Source organism: Eriocheir sinensis, chromosome 5, assembly GCF_024679095.1.
Source record: "Eriocheir sinensis breed Jianghai 21 chromosome 5, ASM2467909v1, whole genome shotgun sequence".
Taxonomy (NCBI): Eukaryota; Metazoa; Arthropoda; class Malacostraca; order Decapoda; family Varunidae; genus Eriocheir; species Eriocheir sinensis.
This window is the reverse complement of record NC_066513.1, coordinates 19,540,721-19,563,852: the sequence shown is the minus strand read 5'-3', so window position 1 is coordinate 19,563,852 and position 23,132 is coordinate 19,540,721. Positions and strand designations below refer to the sequence as shown.

The following is a 23,132-nucleotide window of genomic DNA, read 5'->3' as shown; positions in this document are numbered from 1 at the left end:
TTTTATGTTTAATTGTTAAGTTGCATAGTTACCTATAGCTTTTAGTGTTGTGATCAACACAATAACACAAACACATCACCAATAATATACTTTTCTATTTTGCATCTTTTTTTTATTATAACTGTGAATAGTTAATCAGTTGAAATTTTTTGATTGAGTTAGAAATCTCTTCTTCTATGTACCACATATATAACTATATTAATGTAGTATTTTCAAATATTTTATATAGAGATATGAACTTTCGCATGTTGCTTTCAATATTTTCTGCCAAGGTCCGAGCCAGCACCATAACAATAGTAGCCCGGCCAGATGCAGGAAACCCTGCTCCTCAGGGAGAGGAGAAGAAAAAGGAGGGCAAGTCCAGAAACAAGAAGAATCTCAGGTGTGCTGGTGGCCAGATATGGGAAGACCATTCACTCAATGAGTGGGACCACGGTGAGTGTCCCTCTGTTTGTCTGAATGAATTTGGGCATTTGTGCTTTGGAAAGCAAATTGTCAGTGTTAATTTTTATTGTGAGTTCAGTCTGTGTTCCTGAGAGTTGGCTAATGAAGTACTGCTTTTTCCTTTGTGGGGATGGGAGATGTAAACGTTGCTGTGTATTGAAGGAAAAAGTGTACACGTGTTTCTGTGTGTTACATGATGTATCTCATTGATGTAGCAAGGGGAGGCCTAGGGCTTCCCCTATGCAAATATTAGTGCAGATTTCACAAATACTTAGTGTTTTTTACTCACCATAATCTCCCAATTATACAAGATTTTGAGACCCCTTAATTGTCAGACCCCCTGTCAGACCCCCCTAATAGAATATCCTGGCTATAGCATCGAAGATTGCATCCACTGCTTTCATTTCACTCTTGTTCACACGTCTTTCATCATCACCAGCCGTCATAATTTGCTCGGCCCTCAAATAATACTAACATAGAATATTCATTACTTGTTTTCAGTTTGTGCCTAAACCTTTACATTTCAGATGACTTTCGGATCTTCTGTGGTGATCTTGGCAACGACGTAACTGATGAACTGCTGACACGCTACTTCAGCCACTTTGCTTCCTTTGTCAAGGCCAAGGTGGTCAGGGACAAACGCACCAACAAAAGCAAAGGCTATGGCTTCATCAGCTTCTCTGACCCTCAAGATTATATTCGGGCCATGAAAGAGATGAATGGTGAGTGTTTACTTGCTCTTTGTACCGATGTCTAGAAGCTCAATATTGATACTGTATGATAAAGATTACAAAGCGATCCCTCATCTCCATAAAAATTTTTTAAAAAAATCTGGGGTTATTTTGGTATGGAATATTTGACTAGCAGGAGTGATAGCATCCACATCCAGGAGTAAGATAGGTTTAAACTGAATCATGAACAGGGTAGTAGATGAGTGGAACAAATTAAGCAGAGGTGTAGTTGATGTAAACATAATTAAAACTTATATGGAAGTTAGATAAACTTATGGAGGGGGGGGGTGGAGTTGGTAACATAAACTTATTCTCAGGATCTTCTATGTGTAGGCCCTCTGGTCTTCTGTACTCTCCTTATATCTTAATGTACAGGGTGGCCCAAAAGTCCCGCACCATAGGGGAATATGACTTCTAATCAAATTGTAATCCCTATGGTGCAGGACTTTTGGGCCACCCTGTATATGGACTTGCATGAGCCTAATATGCATGATATGAAAGTGATAGAAATATTTAAAGACAGCTAGGAAAATGGGGATAGTAACTTTAGTAAGAGACTAGGCACCACACATAGGAATTTGATAAGAATTTATGTGCATTTCCTGTTCATTTTGATGAATGAATAAGGCATGAAGTACTCATCAGCTGTATTTTTGTTCTGGGGGCACCTTAGCAGAGTGCTTTGCTTGCCTCACCTATAACAGCTTCTGTCTCATCAGCTTAGTCTGTCCTCTGTAAAGTTTGGCATTGAAAAGTGGCATTCATATCTCACCACCACAAAGTGCAGTCAAGAGTTCTTCCATACAGAAAGCTGAAGGTTAAGCATGACAATCTGGCTCTCACCAAACTTTTCTGCCCCAAACGGTCACATTCTTGAAACTAGGTCTTATGCCTGTCTAGGGTCTGGTTTGATTAGTGGGAAGATGTGTATGTTATTCACCCATAGTCTGACCGCTCATGATCAGTAGCCAGTACTCTCCTAGAAAGAGTTCTCTTTTGGGCTCAGAGGACCAGTTTATGGGTACTGATGGGACCTCACCCCTTCCATGTGTGTGTTATTCACCCTCTGTCTGTCCTATTGAATGCTGGGCTTGTATTCACCTGCCATTACCCCCACGGGAAGAGCTCTTTTTTGGACTCAGAGGACCAATCCAGGGGCTGAGATCTACTCCACCCCATTCCCTTTGCTCTAGGAGGGACAACCACTCCTGTCAGCAGAAAACTTTAAGTGGCATGAGTGCGACTTAAACCTCAGCCTGTTGCATGGCAGGCAAAGGTGGTATCTACAGAGCTATGAAGCAGTGTGTGTGTGTGTGTGTGTGTGTGTGTGTGTGTGTGTGTGTGTGTGTGTGATTCACCAAGTGTCTGATCACATGCCAGACTCTTAATCTCCAGCCAAAACCCTCCCTGAAAGAGCATGGACCTGCATATCCCTCTTATATTTGCATGTAACCACTATCACAATCTCTCACTTTCCAGTTATCCTATTTATTTATTTATTCCCATTCTCTCTAAGTGTTCATTTCTCTTTCATCCTTACTTTTGCTGCTATTTCAAAGTGGTCAGAACCATCAAACATTCTTCTTACAGTCTTTGCATCTACTAGTACGTCCTGCTTCATCCTGTTGTCCACTACCATATAGTCTATCCAGCTTCTGTTCCCCCATACCAGTATACACCTGTGGCTAAACATGTATTGAAAGAAGGTGTGTGCGAGAAATAAACCTCTCACCAGACATCCACAAGGTATTGCCCGTTCTCATGCACTTCATCAACACCCAACATCCCTAATGTATTTTGCATTGTCTGTGTGTCACATATTTTTTAGTTTATTTTTACCCATAAGATCGTATTATAATGGAGTTGTTCATAATATATATATATATATATATATATATATATATATATATATATATATATATATATATATATATATATATATATATATATATATATATATATATATATATATATATATATATATATATATATATATATATATATATATATATATATATATATATATATATATTTTTTTTTTGTCACGTTTCATGAGTCCATGTTTTCTGCGGGGTGGTGGTGAACTGTCGTGGCGGTGCATGTATCGGTTGTGAGGGGGCGGCCGTCAAGCACTAGAGCCATGTGTACGTCCACCCGTTCAGGAAAAGTGAAAACGGACGTTAAACGAAATGATGACGATGATGTGTGTCACGCTGGCTTGCTGGTCTGCCGCTTCATTCACTGGTATCCAAGATGTCCATGTCCCAGGGAGTCAGATGGCTGCTGCCTCGTATCCCTTGTAGTGCGGGCAGGCGGATACACTATTGTTGCATTTTTAATGATTTTATGATGCATTACACAGTATACAATATAAATGAGTTTACAGATAACACTTATCGTGTGAGAGGATAAACAGTCCTCTAAAACATATTTTTTATAGTTTATTTTTACCCATAAGATCGTATTATAATGACGTTGTTATATATTAGATGAAGCTAGTAGTAATACTTCATAATGGTCGTATATTTTGTGGCCTGAAACAATTGTCACGTTTCATGAGTCAGTGTTTTCTGCGGGGTGGTGGTGAACTGTCGTGGCGGTGCTTGTGTCGGCTGTGAGGGGGTGGCCGTCACGCACTAGAACCATGTGTGCAGTGTTGTGCGGGACAGGTTCGCGCTGCTTCGATTGTTAAAGGGGTGACGTTGAATTTCGCCATGAGCCTCGTGATTGTGGGGGGTGGGGGTAAGGGTTGTGGCGGCAGATAAGCCTTTCATCTGCCCATGGGCCGCCAGCCGTGTGATAGGAAGTGGTGGAACAGCGGGCCTCCGCCGCCGCCGCCGCCGCTGAAGCTGGTTACGTAGCGGTCGCCGCTGCCAGCACTACCGCCGCCACCGCTGTTATCGACGCTGCCGGAGGCGAGGGAGGCCAACCAAGGGTGCCGCGAGCCCGCCCAGCTGCTGGGAGGGGAAGAGCCTCCGGCACCCCAGCCGTGGGAGGCGAACACTCCGCTGCGCTTATCTTTCATCTTGAAGAGCGTCTCTCTGTCGCTGAACACCTGCATGTCATTCTGGACCTCATCACTGTCACCCTGTGTCAGTGGCAGCGGACGGGGAGCCATTAAAGTAGCCACGCCACGCTTGCCGAGGGGACTCCAGGTGCCCGAAGTGAAGATGGAGTGAAAGCGGCGGTACTGCGGCTTCTGCTGCGCCTTCTGTTGCTGCGAGGACACAAGCGCCGCAAATCTTGCTCCCCCGGGCCGCTCTGTGGGACACACGGTGCAGGATGTTAGTGGCGGGATAAATTTTTTATGATAAATGACAGAGCCAATGTTGACCAACAACATCGCAGTGCCTCGGGTTGCCGTGCACTACAAGACTGCAGGCCACCCGGCAGCCAAACCCTCATGACTCGCCGAACACATTTTCAGAAAAAAATTGTAAATACGCCCATTGAAGGCGTCAAGCCTCAAGGACCAACAGTGACACACCCCACCTTACCTCTGAGGGGCAGCGGCGACGCGAAGGGTCGTCCCATGTCTGCCTCGCCAGAAGATTGTGGTAGCGGGGGTCGTCTCACATACCGCTGCGGGGGCTGGGGCGCGGGGGCATCGTAGCCCCCCGGGCCCCAGCCTCTGCTCAAGAATACCCTCTTCATGCGCGTGTTTGCGGCGTCCTCCTCCACACTCTCTTGCGGGCGGGCGGGCAGCGAGCTTCGGGCCACGTGGTCCTCTGGGGGGAAGGGCACCCACGGAGTGTACGCCTCGTCCTCCATGGGCGTCGCAATGACCACAGGGAGGCAGCATCTGGCCAGCACCGCCACACACGCCGCCCACACCAGGGGCGTCCCACGCACCTGTGGCACAAACACGCGGCATGGAGGATACAACACACCGACGAGGCCAACAATGGACCAATGGAGAGAAATCATATACTGCCTAAGACAACAAAAGATAATATTAAAAAATAAATAAATAGAACCAGGCAGAACCACAAAAGAAGCTCAGATGAAAACTTTACAAGTCAGAAAAAATCTAAACACAAAGTGGACGGAAACTGAAATGAAAACTCCACTTGACTGAGAGATGAAGTAAAAAAAAGTTGGGCCGAACACAAAGTGGGCGACACAAAGGCAACAATACGACCGTTGGAGTCACGAAGGGCGGCCGGCACGGAGAGGATGATCAATAGCCCACCTCGCTCCGCCGGTGTGTTTTAAAGCTAATGAAAAGATCCCGAACTGCCAAACAAAGCTTCCCGGCGACATAAATACCAGCCAGGAAGGGGAAGAAAGGGACAAAAATAATACTTCAAAGGAGCGTTCATTCCTTTTCATTTTATCAGCTTTGGGGGAGAGAAAATGTACCCTGATTGATTCTGAAGAAAATACTGAACCCTGTTTGGAGGCGGAACGTGTATGCTAATGAACATTACTACTACTACTACTACTACTTCTACTATTACTACTACTACTACTACTACTACTACTACTACTACTACTACTACTACTACTACTACTACTACTACTACTACTACTACTTCTACTATTACTACTACTACTACTACTACTACTACTACTTCTACTGCTACTACTACTACTTCTACTTCTACTTCTACTACTACTACTACTACTTCTACACCCACGACCCTCCATTTCCCAGAACCACACCCACACCCACTCACTGGCCTGACCAATCTCATTTAGCAAGAAACTCAATCGCTTTTTACTTCAAGGAAATTATTGGTGCTGTTCCTTGAGAGAGAGAGAGAGAGAGAGAGAGAGAGAAGAAGAAGAATGAAGGAGGGGAGAGCGACAGAGTTCATTCATGGAAGAGTAGGGATGAGATAGAAGAGTGACATGAGAAGGAGGGAAGGAAGGAGCGAAGTACGAAGTAGTGGAGTAAGGAGGTTGGAAGGAGGTGGAAGACGGAGGGGAATAGCCTGCATAACGGGGAGTGGCTGAGTCCGTTCGCAGAAAGATTGGGTAGAATTAATATGAAATGGGAGAAGAACACGAGAAGGGAATTAGGGAAGCACGGAATAAAGGAAGAGGAGGAAGAAAGTGGCAAGTACTGGAGAAAGAGGAACAAGAGGAACAAGAAAAACACGTAATAATGAAAGGAAAAAGAAAGGAAGCTGGTGGAGGAAAGTGGAAAGTATAGGAGGAAGGACGAAATAAAATAAATGAAACGATGAAATGGGGAAAGGACACGAGAATGAATAAGAAAAAAAAAACGGAATAATCAAAGGCGAAAGAAGAGGAATGTGACTTTTATTATGTGAGGATAGAAAGTGGAAAGTATAGGAGGAAGGACGAAATAAAATAAATGAAACAATGAAGTGGGGAAAGGATACGAGAATGAATAAGGAAAAAAAAAAACGGAATAATAAAAAAAAACGAAAGAAGAGGAATTGAGGATAGAAAGTGGAATGTATAGGAAACAGGACGAAATAGAATAAACGAAATAGTGCAGCAATAAAATGGGAAAAAAAACACGAGAGGGAATAAAGAAAAACACGTAATAATAGACAGCGAGAAAAGTTGATGGAAGAAAGTGGAAAATAATGTAAATATCAGGAAAATGACGAAAGCAAGAGGAAGTAGATGAAATAAAGCTGAAAATAAAGTTAATAAAGGAGAAAGAGAAAAAAACAAAATAAATGCAATACAGAGGAAAGACGAAGCTAATGGAATAAATAAAAAAAAAAGAGTAGAGGAAATAAAACAAACTAAATAAAATCAATAAAACACTCAAGCAACAGTGAAATACGAGATGAAAAAATTAAGAAAAAAAATGCAAAAGAAATACGCAATAGCCAGAAGCACTTAACAGCGTTCGCAAAAACCCACACAAACAAACAAACTGAGCAATAAAAAAACAAGAAGAAAGAAAAGAAGGAAAACAAGCTGACAAGACATCAAGAAGCCCCTCTATCTGATCTTCCTCCCTCTCGACCCATTCACCTCATCGTAACTTTTCTTATTAGTCGATTGCTGATCATTATGAATACTTGATGGAGGGTGTAATGGGCGGTGCGTGCAGGCATGTTGTGGTGGGCTAAAATTGATCGAAACAACACGATATTACTTAATGAGAGAGAGAGAGAGAGAGAGAGAGCGACAGCGTTCATTCATGGAAGAGTAGGAATGAAATAGGAGAGTGACACGATATTGCTTAATGAGAGAGAGAGAGAGAGAGAGAGAGAGAGAGAGAGAGAGAGAGATTAATGACACTAACAACATCGAAGAATAATTAGAAAGACAAATGATAGTGAATTCCATAGTGGTCTCTCTCTCTCTCTCTCTCTCTCTCTCTCTCTCTCTCTCTCTCTCCCCAATATTAAAGGCAATTTAGTGAAGTGCTTATAGGGCTTAACGTGAATATTAATAGCAAAAGGAAACTTGAAAGAGCTACAAGGGAAAGCTAATTGACTCGTTTTTTCTTTCGTTTTCTTTTCCTTTTTTTTTTCCGGTGATCAAAAAGTTGCGAATGAAAGTAGTGGGCGATTATGAAAGGTGTGTGTGTGTGTGTGTGTGTGTGTGTGTTTATTTTTTTTTCTTTCGTTTTCTTTTCCTCCTTTTTTTCCGGTGATCAAAATGTTGCAAATGAAAGTAGTGATCGATTATGAAAAGTGTGTGTGTGTGTGTGTGTGTGTGTGTGTGTGTGTGTGTGTGTGTGTGTGTGTGTTTAATTTTTTTTCTTTCGTTTTCTTTTCCTTCTTTTTTTCCGGCGATCAAAAAGTTGCGAATGAAAGTAGTGATCGATTATGAAAAGTGTGTGTGTGTGTGTGTGTGTGTGTGGGACAACATCAGCACCTTACCCTGTTATTCATTATGCTAATTAACTGATGGGTTCTTAGTAGTATGGGGTAGCTCCTCCCTCCTCCTCCTCTTTCTTCCCTCTCCTCTTCTTTCGCCCCTTTCCTTTATTCTTCTTTCTTCTTGTTTTGATTTCGTTTATTTCTTCTAGTCCTCTTTGTTTCCTTTCTAATGGAACCTGAAAGAATGGGAAAAAAATATACATTAGTAACACAATGATTGAAATAGAGATTAGTGATTATTCTTCCTCTTCCTTCTCTCCCTCCTCCTCCTACTTCTCTCCCTCCTCCTTTAACCAACTCTGACCGACTTGGCTGACTTGTTAGACGAACTTGTTGGACTTCTTTCATAACTTACATAAAATAGGTCAATAATATCGCACGTTATTATATCCAGACTTCTGCCGCTCCGGAAAGCTGTTGACAAGGTTGCACACCAATGTATCCTTAATAAGTTCAGTCAGCTGTTATTGGTAGCAACCTGACTGCGTGGATCAGAGATTGGCTTACCTGCAGGAAACAAGTTTTACTCAATGGATTGGCTTCCGAGTGGCTCCCTTTCGCTACCAGAGTGCACTATAAGGGTCAGTGATGGGATCTGTTACCATGTAATATTCATCAACGGCTCAAAATACAAAATAAAAGCATCCATTTCGAAGTATGCTGATGGGAGAGAAAATTTGTAAGTCTGAAAACTGATAAATATCCTTCAACCTTGATATGTGTAAATTCAGGCACATGAGGAATCAGATTTTTGGGTCACTATGAGCAGTGACCTCAAGTATTCAAAACACTACTTTAATCACGCTCGGGTTAATCATGAAGAACATTGAGAGTAATATTCCGGGGAGTATTGTTATCTTTGTATAAGTCGTTGGTGAGGCCTCGCCTGGAATGCATAGTGCATTTCTGGCACCCCATACAGCCATATAAAGAAGCCGCGCGACCTCTCATTCTGGAAAAAAAATTAGGGGGATTGATGACTATAAATAACATCGTCGATTCAAGCGGGGCGATGCAGTACAGCCATTGCCAGAAGTCTTTTATCAAACCCAATCATCCACCATTGAAACGACTTTCTTGTTAGTATGAAAACGGTCAGATCGTCTAAAAATCGCATTGACCTTTATTTCGTTGCAACATAAAATAATTGAACGTTCCTGTGTGAATATACAGCAAGGTCTTCAATCTATTTTGCAGGCCAATGAAATGTTTGACAAACAGATCAAATCACTAGAGCAGACAGTCTTGCATAAGGCAACATGCTGACTGCTGCCTGCTCCTCCATGTCTCCCTGTCTAAATTTTCCTCTTGCCCACTTATTTCATCATCATCCTAAAGTTTTTCGTTTCCATTCTTGTCCTTCATTCATGCCCTATTTTTTTCCTCCTCTTGCTCCGAAAAAAAAGGAATGAAAACCACACACAAAACCCAACGCCAACACGTATCACAACACTCAAAATGGTCCATCAAAAGCTCCATCACCACCATTACCGCCACCACCACCATCACCACGACCCCCTCCCCCCCCACACACAGCCATCACCACCACCACCACCATTACCTCATTCTTTTCCCCCACCCACGCCGCCAGTGCTCGGCTCGCGTGTCACCGCCACCGCCGCCATCACGCACCGACGCTCGCTACCCTAAATCTGTTGTCGTTTTGCTGTCCGAGAATTCTTTTTCCGCGTGGCGGGTAATTATGCTAGGAGGGAATGGCCGATGGTGCGTGGGTGTATTGCCATTGTTGTTTTTGTTGTTGTTGTTGGTAGTGGTGGACATAAAACTGTCATTATGTCGTATGATAAACCTAAATTATGGTCCATGTTTTATTATTATTATTATTATTATTATTATTATTATTATTATTATTATTATTATTATTATTATTACTGTTACTATTATCAGTCATTTATGTTATTTTCAGAAGTAGTAGTAGTAGTAGTAGTAGTAGTAGTAGTAACATTATTATTATTATTATTATTATTATTATTATTATTATTATTATTATTATTATTATTATTATTATTATTATCATCATCATTTCTTACTTCCTTTTTATGACTTCTCACGTGATTCTCCTTTTTTAATATATATTCATCGTCCTTTTTTCTTTCACTGCCTTAACACAGCAGCTCCTTTTTCCGCTTCAACATACTCTCATTTCCGCTTCACGTACCTAACTCACTATGATTATTATCCCTCCCTCGCGTCGTTCATTGTGTTTACTGTGTTTTTATTTCCGTAATTAGTCCATTTTTCTTCGCCGCGACGTGGGTGGAGACAGATGGGAGGGCGGGGGCTGGGAGAGGGCTGAAGAGGAGGAGGGAAGAGGGAAGGAGTAGGAGGAAGGGGAGGTGAAGAGGTAGGGGAAGGGAAGAGGTAATAAATGAGATGGAAGGAGAGGGTAGTGAGATGGATGGTGGAGGGTTGAGAAGGAAGGAGATGTAACAAGAGACGAATAATTAGATGGTAGGGAGAAGGGAAAAAATTAAAATAAAGGGGATTGAGACATAAAGCGACGGTGAATAAAATAAAAGGAAATTAATTTGGGTGAAGCAGAAATGGAGGAAAGAATAAAAGGGAAAAAAAGAGAAGACGCAGATTAATAAAAGGAGTAAGCGATAGGCATAAAAAAAGATGGAAGAATGATAATGAATAAGAGAATAAGGGAATTAAAGGAAAGGTTATTGAAGGGAAAGAATAAGAACAGGAGGGAGAAAATGAAAAATGGATAATAAAAAAAAAGATAAAAATGCGAATTAAGAGAAAGGAGAGAAAATGGGGAAAAGTTAGGAAATGAAGAGGGAAGTAAAAGAGGAAGAGAGAAAAAAAGAAGGGGAAAGGAAATTTTTATGATTGATAGGGTGAAAAAATTGGCGTTATGCTGACGTGCGCGGAAGTAGATAATTTGCAAGACTTTCTGATGATTCTCGAACGTGCAAAAAAAATAAATAAATAAATAAATAAATAAATAAATAAATAAAATAAATAAATAAATAAATAAATAGCTTACTCGGTGCTACTTCTTTCTCGGTTATTGAATTCGTGTTTTATGTTCCATCGGCGTAGAAACTAAACAAAACTACCGCGCTTGTCTGTTGAGTGTTATCGCCTCTACCGCCTCCCCGGCACACCCACACCTTGGCCATTAACCTTTCGAGGGGAAGGTTACGGTTATTTTCATCTTGTTTTGATCAGATCGGTTTGCTTGTTTTTCTTTCAGCGTAACACTTGCAGTAATTTGTATCAAGAATTAATCCGATATTTTTTTCTTTTCTGTAAACGCAGAAGTCACTGTCTCTTAATTTCCGTAATCTCCGTTTTCTCTTACCCACAGCTACTTAAAATTTGATCACTTGCGTAGGAAGAAGAATGCTAATGCTAATAACGTAGATGTAATAATTGTAATATCGGAAGTTATGACACTCGTAATGATAATGATAATAGAAATGATGACAATTCTAATGCTAAGAACAACAATAATGATATGAATCGTGTAAGTGAAAAATGATAGCAAGAATAGCAATGATAAAATGAATCATGTCAGTGAGAAATAAAATGATAACAACAACCATGATGACACTGAAATGAATCGTGTGAAAAATGATGACAACAATAATGAAATGAATCGATAAAATTAACAACAATAATAATGATATAATGAAGTGAATCTATAAGTAAAAAAAAAGACATAAAACAAGAAAATTAAAAGGTACACACGATTACAAACAGGCTCAGATAATACAGGTGATCACAATGTCCTCAAGTGTGTGTGTGTGTGTGTGTGTGTGTGTGTGTGTGTGTGTGTGTGTGTGTGTGTAGGAGTGTAGGCGTGTGTGTTTACCTGAGGAAGGCTGAGACGGGAGTGAATCCATCAGCCCGCGCGACTCCTCTTATATACCTGCCTACCCGCTGCGCCACCTTCCCCCCCCCCCCCCCCCACACACACACAACACTCCAGGGACACCCACTCCCACGCACACCCACCCACTACACCCTACACACACCTGCTCCCCTTCGTTACACTCCTGAGACGTCACTTCCACCTCTATATCCACCCACACCCATCCGCACTACACCCTACACACACCTGCTCCCCTTCGTTACACTCCTGAGACGTCACTTCCACCACTAAATCCACCCACACGCATCCACACCACACCAGACACACTTGCTTTTCTTCACTACACTTGAGACTCCACCTCCACCCCCACCCACCACACCCATTACATACCTGCTTCCCTTCCCTATATTCGAGACTCCACCCTCACCCATGCTTACACCCACACCCACGCACCCACTACATCCACCACATACCTACTCCACTACTCTCTTGAGACTCCACCTTCACCTCCACACCCACCCACACCAACTCAGTACATCCAATAAGAAAATTTGAGTGAAGTGTAAATTCATAAATACTAACATCAATAGACTCTGAGATTGTTATACACACCTCCTGGCATTACCGTATATCATGGAACTCGATCATTATATCCTTTGCACCTTAAACATTACTGACTTTAAGAGCATATCTGATTTACCCTTAAGATTGTGACGATTTCCTTCATGCATCTTTCCCCTTGTATCGTTTCACTGGCAAACGACAACACTGTAAACACTAAGGGTCGTTTTACAAGACATTTCGCCGCCCAAGAACACACATTTGACAAGGCGTTCGTAGAAGTTGTGGGCATTTCCATGAGTAGTTTTATGACCCTGGTGGTAGTTTGACCCTTCTTCTGTACCATGAACCCACTCATTAGAACTCTACTGACCCCCTCTTTGACCTTTATAAATAGATGATGTGAGAAGCGAAAGTGTCTTAGAATACCAACCTCAGAGTACTTAAAGAACGTGTTACAAATATTTTAAAGCCCATATTCGCAAACATTCCGGGGCATAACACACCCACATTTGGTCAGGCTTTCGTAGAGGTTGTATTTATATCGCCGTTGCCAGATTGTCGTGCTTAGAGCGTAGTATTTACCGGTTTCTGACGCTTAACTATTGCCAAGAAACATCAGAATCTAACTCTTTCAACGATAACTATAAATGAGTTTCGTTATTGGAGCCCAGTAGACAGTTTCGGGGTAGGAAGTCGGGAAACATAATCGCCTGAGTACGGCAATCTGGCAACGTTGATTTATATTTCCATGGGTAGTTCATGAGCCTAATGATAGTTTGACAAGGCTTCTTTTTGCACCGTGAATGTAAAAAAATCGCTTATGAGAACCCGATTAACTTTCTTTGTGACCTTTGGAAATATTCTTTGTAAGAGCCGAAAGCTTCAAGGAAAATGGGCCTTAAGTTACCCCGAATACACGCTTGTTACGCCCCTTTGCCTAATGCTCTTTGGACTAAGGTTACACCCATTCCCACCCCACCCGCTACACTTCACTGATGCTTTCTCTCACCCTCTCCCACTTCTCACTATGCTTCCCGACACCTTATTAACACCCCCTTGTAAGCCATGGATCCTGTTGACGTGTCTTACATCTTTCACCAACTACGTTTCATCCTCTTCCTCGTAGTCCTCTTCCTCCTCTTTTTCTTCTTTTTTAGCCTTCTCTGTTGTCTTGTTTACCCTCCTCCCCTTTATAGTTTTCTTCCATCTCCTCTTTCTTCTATTTCTCCTTTTCTTCCTCTTCCTCGTTTTCCTTCTGCTATTCCCGTTTTCTTTTTCATCCTTCTCTGTAGTCATGTTTATTACCGTCCTCCTCTTCTTTATAGCTCTCTTCCATCTCCTCTTTCTCCTATTCCTCCTTTTCTTCCTGTTTCTCATTTTCCTTCTGCTTTTCCTCCTTTTCTTTCAACCTTCTCTGTAGTCTTGTTTATAACCGTACTCCTCTGTATAGTTCTCTTCCATCTACTCTTTCTCTTATTCCTCCTTTTCTTCCTCTTCCTCGTTCTCCTTCTGCTATTCCCGTTTTCTTTTTCATCCTCGTCTTAAATCTAGAAAAAAAATGTCATACACTAAAACGTATCACCTAATTCTAATCCACCTGTTTATACCTTAAGAGGATAGAAGGAATATAATGATTATGTATGTAGATTAACTGAACACTGGCAATGAAGAGATACCTTTACGAATAATGTTAATGCTGCTGGTAATAATAGTAATGATGGTAATTATGGAAATCCTAATTATTATTGTGTTTGCGTGTTCGTCTAAGCCGCTCAGCAGTCATTTGTCGCCTAATTACAAGATAATAATATAATGCTATTTAAACCAACTGTGGCGTGAGGGATGCAATGATACGATTTTTGTGAGATGGGGAGCGGGAGAGGAGGAGGAAGAGGAGGAGGAGGAGGAGGAGGAGTGTATGTAAATTGACCCCATTTTTTTTTTCATTCTCTTCTTTTTACTTCGCCAGATTCTTACTTCTCAGCTTCCATAGTGTCCAGAACCATTTTCCTTCTTTACCTCCTCCTCCTCCTCCCATTTCTCCGCCTGTTCCCCATCATCAACCTTTCATATACTTCCTCTTCTTTCTATGCTTCTCCATTCACCTTTATCTCCATACCTCCTCCTCCTCCTCCTCCTCCTCCTCCTCCTCCCACTTCTCCTCCTGCTCTCCATCATCAACCTTTCATATATCTCCTCTTCTTTCTTTGCTTCTTCATTCACCTTTATCTCCATACCTCCTCTTACTCCTCCTTCACTGACCTCGCGCCCCTCCTCCTCCTCCTCCTCCTTCACCTGCCACCATCACCAGTCCTACAACCTTTATAATCACAACAAAAATGAGAGAGATTCACATGCATAAGCTGATGATATTCACACACTTGTCTGGAGCTAAAGAGGATTCGCTCATTCTCTATTAAGGCGTCGGATCAAGAGAGTATTAACCCCCAGCATCCTTTTGTTTCATGTGTGTGTGCGTGTGTGTGTGTGTGTGTGAGAGAGAGAGAGAGAGAGAGAGAGAGAGAGAGAGAGAGAGAGAGAAGGGGGGTAGGGTAAGTAGATAAATAGGCTGACAGTTAAACATCCAGCCATTTAGACAGACACAAACATAAACAGATGGAAAGAAGTAATGGAAGGAAGACACACACACACACACACACACACACACACACACACACACACACACACACACACACACACACACACACACACACACACACACACACACAGACAAGCAGACAGACAGACAGGTCAAGACAGATGGGACATTTGTATGGAAATAGGAGCGGTTGTCAGTGCAAGGCCAGGTGAAAAGAAGTCTATATATGGAACCGGCGTCAATAAGGCCGCGAAGTAAAGTCGAGTAAATTGCTCCAAAGTAGTGTAATGTGTGCGCTGCTGTAAAAAGAAAATGCTACAAATGCCGTTACTCCTACTATTTCTAATGTTACTTTTACCATTACTACTGTTACTACTACTACTACTACTACTACTACTACTACTTCTACTACTACTACTACTGTTACTACTACTACTACTACTACTACTACTACTACTACTACTACTATTAATGACATCATTGGCATTTTTGTTCTTAGTAGTTCATTGCTGTCGCTTATTTTTACATGTACTTCCACAACTACAGGGAACTAATAACAGTAATAATAATAATACTGATAATAATAATAATATTAATAATAGTAGTAGTAGTAGTACTAGTAGTAGTAGTGGTAGACATAACAGCTACAACAAGAATTCCAATAAGAGGTGTACCTATTTCTCTGAAAGAAGTAATAATGCCTGTGTGTTCGCCATAAGAGTAAAGAGGACACGTTATTGATGTTCGTATGAGGTATATTCATTCTTAGCAGGTGTCACCAGCGATAGGGTCACAGGGCCCACGAAGCTTGAGCTATTCTTTCAATTATCGTAAATTACCTGTGTTTCTCTGGGACAAATAACATTTACACTTTAATACAAAAACAAGTGGCATTATTGTTAATAAAAATGTAGCTGATCATTCTCGTTGTTTTATTTATTTGTAAACGAGAGAAAGTAAATGCCGTGCGGAAGCTTATCCTCATCAAAAATCGTTCTTGCATAAAAGCCCTGCGAAATCAAGCAGAAATGGGCTCTTTAAAAAATCTATTTACATTACAATGTTTGCTGCGTACCTGCCGCGGGTGTATCAGTGACGCCTTCGGCGAAATTTACCAAAAACATTAGGGCGTCAGGCATCTCAAAAGATGTCCGTGTGTGACATTGGCTTCCGTCCAATAGTCTTTCCCTCCACCCACAACTCCTGGCCTTAAACACTATCACCTTCGACCTGCCCACGTTCCTGGTAGTGGCAGGCATCCACCCAAGGTCTTGGTCCATCTCACACAACAAGCAGCAGTTAGATGAGGGCTGAGTATAATATGCTGGAAGCGGAAGCCGGTGACCTCATTGAGACACAAACACCTGGCTGTCCTTGTTTTGGTGGGGAGGGGGTTGTCGAGACGCCTGACGCCCTAATGTTTATGATAAATTTCCGCGAAGGCGACACTGACGCACCCGAAGCAGGTACTCAGCATATAATGTAATGTAAATAATATAAATATATATATATATATATATATATATATATATATATATATATATATATAGATATATATATATATGTGTGTGTGTGTGTGTGTGTGTGTGTGTGTGTGTGTGTGTGTGTGTGTGTGTGTGTGTGTGTGTGTGTGTGTGTGTATATATATATATATATATATATATATATATATATATATATATATATATATATATATATATATATATATATATATATATATATATATATATATTTATATATATATATATATATATATATATATATATATATATATATATATATATATATATATATTAAATCTCATTTCTGCTTGATTTCGCAGGGCTGACATGCAAGAACGATTTTGGATGAGGAGAGGCTGCCGGACGGCATTTATATTTTTTCCTCTTTTACCAATAAATAAATAAATGGGCAGGCATGAACCTGAGGAGACATTCCTTAATTGGTCTTGGTATTGGAGGAGTTAGGTTGGGAGGTAAATGAGAAGCCGAAGTCACACTAGCCGGATATCGCTGGTTTCCTCTTCTGGTGCAAGGGCAGTGACCGAGGAAGGAAAGAACTTTTTTTTTTTTTCGTCACCGTACTCTATACTCCCCAGAAGCCCCGCTCCTCTCTTCCAAAGCTACGGGAGCTGGATGAAAGGAGGTTGGAGTTGAGTTTCTTACATTATAGAAAAGGCGAGATAGGGAGCGGGTCAATTTAGTATACGAAGACTGTAATAAGTTAACCCATACACACACGCACATAATACCGGCCTCTTGCAGACTCCTTAATTACGTTCTTATGTTCTTATGCTTCCTTTTCCCTGGCCCACTCCTTCTTTTCATGTTAAGCCGTGGTCACTACCCTTAAATAGCACCACTTTCGTTTACTGGTCCAAGTGACTGAGATGGTAAAGCCTTAGTACATTGCCTAGGCCACGATCATACTAGCCATACGTATCGCTGGTCTCCTTTTCTGGTCCAAGGGTGAGGATGGAGGCGACAAAGAGCTAGTATACATGGGTTAAGGCACGGTCACACTAGTTATAGGTATACATGGATGAAGTCACGGTCGCACTAGCTTTAAATATCGCCGGTTTCGTTTTCTGGTGCAAGGAGGTTGACGAAGGAGGCAAAGCGCAAGACCATGGAGAGTAGCAAGACACCTCTCCATCTGAAACTGACCTCTCTTCTGGCCTCTCCTTCTGTTTGCTTTTTCAGGGGCATGGATTAGCGGACTTTTTTTTTCTGTTTATTGCCCTTGAGCTGTTTCACCGTAAAGAAAGTCAGTGTTACATTAGCCACATATAAATCGTTGGTTTCCTTTTCTGCTGTAAGGGCGGTGATACAGGAGAAAAAAATGGAAGACGCTCCCGCCTCTCACATCGTCTATTTCCAACGACCAAATAGGAGATCAATTGGGTTCTCATGAGTGTTTTCTGAGGTTCTTGTAAAGGGGCTTTCACATTTCCCTTGCGACCAGTCTACAACAGTGCGCGATTGGGAATTGCGCCTTACCGCATGCGATTTGAAAACGTTCTTACGAACATTCGCTCTTGTTGCACGTCCAAGTGCGATAAGAAGCGATCGCAATCTGTTGTCTCTGAAATTCGAACGTGCTCAAAATTCAGAAGCGACTGGCCACGATCCCCCCTGCTGTGCGGTGTTGTACGACTGCTCGTACAATGGCATACGACCATCGTACGATCAGATACAACTCCGTACGAAAGATCGCACTTGACCGCAAGGCTGTTTACGAGACCCTATTCGTATGATCAGGCGCGAATGTCGTGCAACCCTCGTACGAAGGTTTTGCAAGGAAACTTCTCCAAAAATTGACTAAAGAATCACTCATATGAAACGTTCAAGTTGACTGGCCAAGCGTGAATAGCAGAATGAGGCTGTGCGACAAATCACAAGGGTTTATAGTGCTGTAAAGTGTGTAATCTATTGCACAACGTTGCACGTCTACTTGCGACTGTTGCACGATGGATCGCAAGGGTGCACGATGGATCGCATGATCGCACGAACAATCGCAAAATCGTACGACCATCGTACGAAAATTCGTACGATGCACGTACGATCTTGCGATTGTTCGTGCGATTTTTTGGCGCAACTGATCGTAGGAAAGACAATCGCAAGAACATGGAAATGTGAAATGCTGGTGCGACTACGTGCGAATTCTCAAGCCATCGCAAACAATTTTCGATCGTACGACAGCCCCGTTGCAGGTGATCGCACCTAGACGAAAGGGAAATGTGAAAGGGGCCTTACAGAGGAAGGGTCAAACTACCACCAGGGTCATTCAACTACACCTGGAAATGCCCAAAACGCCTACGAAAGCTTTGCCTAATACGTGTGCTTGGGCGCCTAAATGTTTGAGAATACGGCACACTGTCTTCAATTCATTTGATTCTTAGTGTGACCAGCAGCACGGATGGGTGGGAGGGTATAGCTTTAATGGTAAGACGGGATTTGTAAGGGAGGGTATAGCTTTAATGGTAAGACGGGATTTGTAAGGGAAGGTTAGGTGTTATTTAACGTGTGTGTGTGTGTGTGTGTGTGTCTATGGGAAGCCTTTCTCAGCAATTTAGCCCCCCTTGCTGTCTTAGTCTAAGGAAGATATATTGTAGGGATTTACAGTCGTGGACACATTCTCTCTCTCTCTCTCTCTCTCTCTCTCTCTCTCTCTCTCTCTCTCTCTCTCTCTCTCTCTCCGCCCCCATTTTTATCTCATATGCACAAGTTTTCCCTTATTTTCCTCCCCCTTCCCCTTCTCGTTTTCTTTTTCTCTCTACCTCAGTCACGTTTCCTCACTTTTTCTCTCCCCCTGTTTGATTCTTCCAACTTAACCTTTCTGCTTTTTGTTTCCTTATTTTTTCCCCCTTATTTTCGTCGCTTCAAGAATCGTTCCATGAAATGCCAAATCGGCTTGGAATGAAGACCTTTTTATCGTTTATTCTTTCATTGTTTTCCTCATTTTTTTTTTATGTCCCTATACGATTTTTTTTACTTTTACTTCGCTCACTCGGTCGCTTGATTTTCCGGCTCCTGTTTTGATTTCGTTGTAATTTTATCTCCGGGTTTCTAAATACGTGTTGCCGGTGCTTTATTAAAAATTCCTCATTTCACCTCCCACACTCTGCCCGCCAACTCTCCTCATCATTCTTAGTAATTCATTATGATTCTTCTTTCTCCTTCGAAATGAATAATGTAACCTACGACCTTTCCACTGCACCTTCGTTCATTTTTTCCCCTTCTCCTCCTCCTCCTCGTCATCATTCCCATTTCAATTAAAGGGGAAAAAAGGGAGATAATTTACGTCATTACCTACTTCCCCCTTCCCCTTATTCCCTTTTTCCTTCATTGTCCTTCTTTTCCCTCTCCCTTCGTAGGCTTTAGATATGTTGGATTTGAAGGTACCTGCATTGTTCTCTATCGTTTCTCTCTTTCTGTTTACCTTCTCTTGCTCCCACTGTTTTTCCGTCCTCTATTCTCTCCATCCCACTATCCCATTTTCTTTTCCATTGTTCCTCTTCTATTTCGGATTCACAGGAGCTGCCGATACAAAGGCCTGGCTGGGGAGAAATCCCGAGCCACCTGTGACATCAAGATCAAGGACTCTCTCTCTCTCTCTCTCTCTCTCTCTCTCTCTCTCTCTCTCTCTCTCTCTCTCATCTATCTATCTATTTGTCTATCTATCTAACACACACATGCATCATCATCATCATCATCATCATCAACAACCAGGGGACGATGGAAGGAAGGAAGGGAAGAAGGCAGAGGAGCTAGAGGGAGGGATGGAAGGAGGGAAGGATGGAGGAGAAAATAATTCCTCTCTGCTTCATGAAGGAGGACCTGAGAGGGAGTAATGAAGGAAACAATTAAACCTGGTAGAGAGAGAGAGAGAGAGAGAGAGAGAGAGAGAGAGAGAGAGAGCGTAGGAGGGTTCGTTAGAAAAAAAAATATACTAACCGAATTACGCGAACTAAGAAGCTTTTACTGTAGAGAACGTGTGTGTGTGTGTGTGTGTGTGTGTGTGTGTGTGTGTGTGTGTATCTGTCTGTCTGTCTGTCTGTCTGTCTGTGGTCTGTCTGTGGGAGGGAGGTGGAGGAATGCAGCCGGAATGAATGTAGTCCCTCTTCATCTTCAGTGTGTGTGTGTGTGTGTGTGTGTGTGTGTGTGTGTGCCCACCTATATTTTACATTTTAGACTGATTACATTCCACCTGTTTTTTGGGTCTATTTTTATTCAAGGAGGTTTTAATAATTCATGCGCGTGACATGTGTGCAAGGCGTGTTTGACTCATCACTCTTAATAACAAGTTTAAACATGTGTGCGGAGCTTACAGAATTAATGGTACGCAATCCAGTACGCTTGTTTTGTCCTCCTGGCCGAGTGTAATAAGTCGGGTAATGAATGATCTTACAACATTGTCTGTCTGTCCAGGGGGAGGGTTACATAGAGGGTGAGCGTTTGGCTTCAGAAACAAATGATTATGTGTGTGTAAGTTAGGCAAAAGTCCCTCATTGGTATTAATTTTCCGTGTAATAAGTGTAATAAATCAGGTTAATGAGTGATGATAGTCCAGGGGCGTGGAGTCGAATATAAAAAAAAGAATCGACTCCGACTTAACTCCGACTCCAGGAAATTTTAAGGTTGCAATCCGACTCCTCACTTCGACTCCGACTCCAGGAAATTTTAAGGTTGCAATCGGACTCCGACTTCGACTCCGACTCCAGGAAATTTTAAGATTGCACTCCGACTCCGACTCCAACCCCCTTCCTCCTCCCCATCTTCTACAGTACAGTGGTAGGCAAATAAAACCCCGCCACACCACACATCACACCACACCCAGCCACATAACACCACACGTATCATAAAGGAGTCGGAGTCGAGATGTTTTACCGACTCCGACCCTGACTCCAACTCCGATTCCACACCCTTAGATGATACAACATTGTCTGTCTGTGTTTGTCTTTGGGGAGGGTTGCGTACGATGCGAGTCGAGAGAAAAGTCATAATGATATTCCTCTTTCTTTGGCCTCAATAATAGTGATTAGTGTGTAGGTATATAAGGGATAAGTCCGTAGTTTGTATTAATTTTCCATATATTTTCCTCTACAACTAACCTACGAGTTCTTGTGGGCCTTATTGCTATCAACTTACTACATTGTTATATTAAAAGTTTCCTGTCTTGCCCGTTTTTTACTGATTTATTTAATTTTATTTTATTTTATTAATTTATTTACTCCTATTACTCCTATTACTCCTAACTCACTACAGTGTTATATTAAAAGTTTCCTGTCTTGCTCGTTTTTTCATTTATTTACTTCATTTTATTTTATTTTATTTAGTTACTGTTTTGCGTGTGTGTGTTTGTTACATGAAAACAGACAGATCAGGCGCTTCAATTATATATTAATCAAAGCACAATATTTATAACCAAACATATACATTTTACCTTAAACCAACTCGCTGTTTATAGAAATTCGGACGCTAATATTAATGGTTACTCGAAGTCCAGGTTTAAGCTCAGGTAAATATCCGGATGTGTGATTAGTTCTTGCGTTAGTCTGTTATGCACTGGACACACGTACATCGAAAGGGTTCATATTCTCCAACATTTCGGGGCTTTTTTATTTTTTTTTATTACAACAAAGGAGACAGCTCAAGGGCACAAAAAAAGGAAACAATAATAAAGAAAAAGCCCGCTACTCGCTGCTCCTATAAAAAAGAATCAAAAGAGGTGGCCGAAAGAGAGGTCAATTTCGGGAGGAGAGGCGTCCTGATACCCTTACACGTCCACATCTAATAAGGCTTTCGTAGAAGTTGTAGGTATTACCATGGATGATTTTGTGAGGTTGGTGGTAATGCGACAAGGCTTCTGGACCATGAAAATCCGACTATTCTCTTATGTGGCCTTTGGAAATACTTGAAGAGGGAGCCGAAAGTGTCTGAGCGTCCCCTCCCTCCTGTTCCCCTTAAAGTGTATATCATTGGCTAGTCCACAAGCATGTCACACCTCCCTTCCAACCCATGCTTTTTTTTATTTTTTATTAACAAGGGAGGCAGCTCATGGGCAAGAAACAAACAAAAAAAATAAAACAGGAACAAAAAGACACGGAAAATGTTGCTCCAGTGAAAGAAAACTGAACGAGAGGCCAACAGAGAGGTCAGTCATGGGTGGAGAGATGTCCTGATACTCTCTGCTGCTTGTGATTGGGGATGCTTGGAGAGGTTAGATTTTATTGGTCCATGTCTTACGGTTCGAGTACAGGTGTGTCAAGATTATTGTTATTTATTTGTTTTATTTGCTTTATTTATTTATTTTCGTCTTCCAGGTAAGTACGTGGGGTCGCGGCCGATCAAGCTGAGGAAGAGCACCTGGAAGGACCGGAACGTGGACATGGTGCAGAAGAAACAGAAGGAGAAGCAGCTGCTGGGCCTCAAGTGAACATTCTTTCTCTCTATTTCTCTCTCTCTCTCTCTCTCTCTCTCTCTCTCTCTCTCTCTCTCTCTCTCTCTCTCTCTCTCTCTCTCTCTCTCTCTCTCTCTCTCTCTCTCTCTCTCTCTCTCTCTCTCTCTCTCTTGCATTCTTTGTTTGATTCTTTCTTGCAATCTTTCTTTCTTTCTTTCTTTCTTTCT

The 23,132-nt window shown here is 41.8% G+C and overlaps 2 protein-coding genes across 2 annotated transcripts in view; one reads left to right on the top strand and one right to left on the bottom strand.

The window, feature by feature from the left end:
* Window positions 1-23,132, top strand: part of LOC126984873 (basic salivary proline-rich protein 1-like) — a 28,113-nt gene that overhangs the window by 4,715 nt on the left and 266 nt on the right. The window contains exons 6-8 of the mRNA XM_050839172.1: window positions 273-435; window positions 972-1,166; window positions 22,829-23,132. The exon at window positions 22,829-23,132 is cut by the window's right edge and continues 266 nt beyond it. Coding sequence (XP_050695129.1) covers window positions 273-435; window positions 972-1,166; window positions 22,829-22,941 — 471 coding nt within the window. The 3' untranslated portion in view covers window positions 22,942-23,132. The remainder of the gene's footprint in view (window positions 1-272; window positions 436-971; window positions 1,167-22,828) is intronic.
* Window positions 3,604-11,855, bottom strand: LOC126984884 (uncharacterized). Its single transcript, XM_050839184.1, has 4 exons — window positions 11,841-11,855; window positions 7,994-8,169; window positions 4,673-5,027; window positions 3,604-4,436 (listed from the first exon to the last, which is right to left on the bottom strand). The coding sequence occupies exons 2-4, from the start codon at window positions 8,003-8,005 to the stop codon at window positions 3,946-3,948; spliced, it is 858 nt and encodes a 285-aa protein (XP_050695141.1). The 5' UTR covers window positions 8,006-8,169; window positions 11,841-11,855; the 3' UTR covers window positions 3,604-3,945.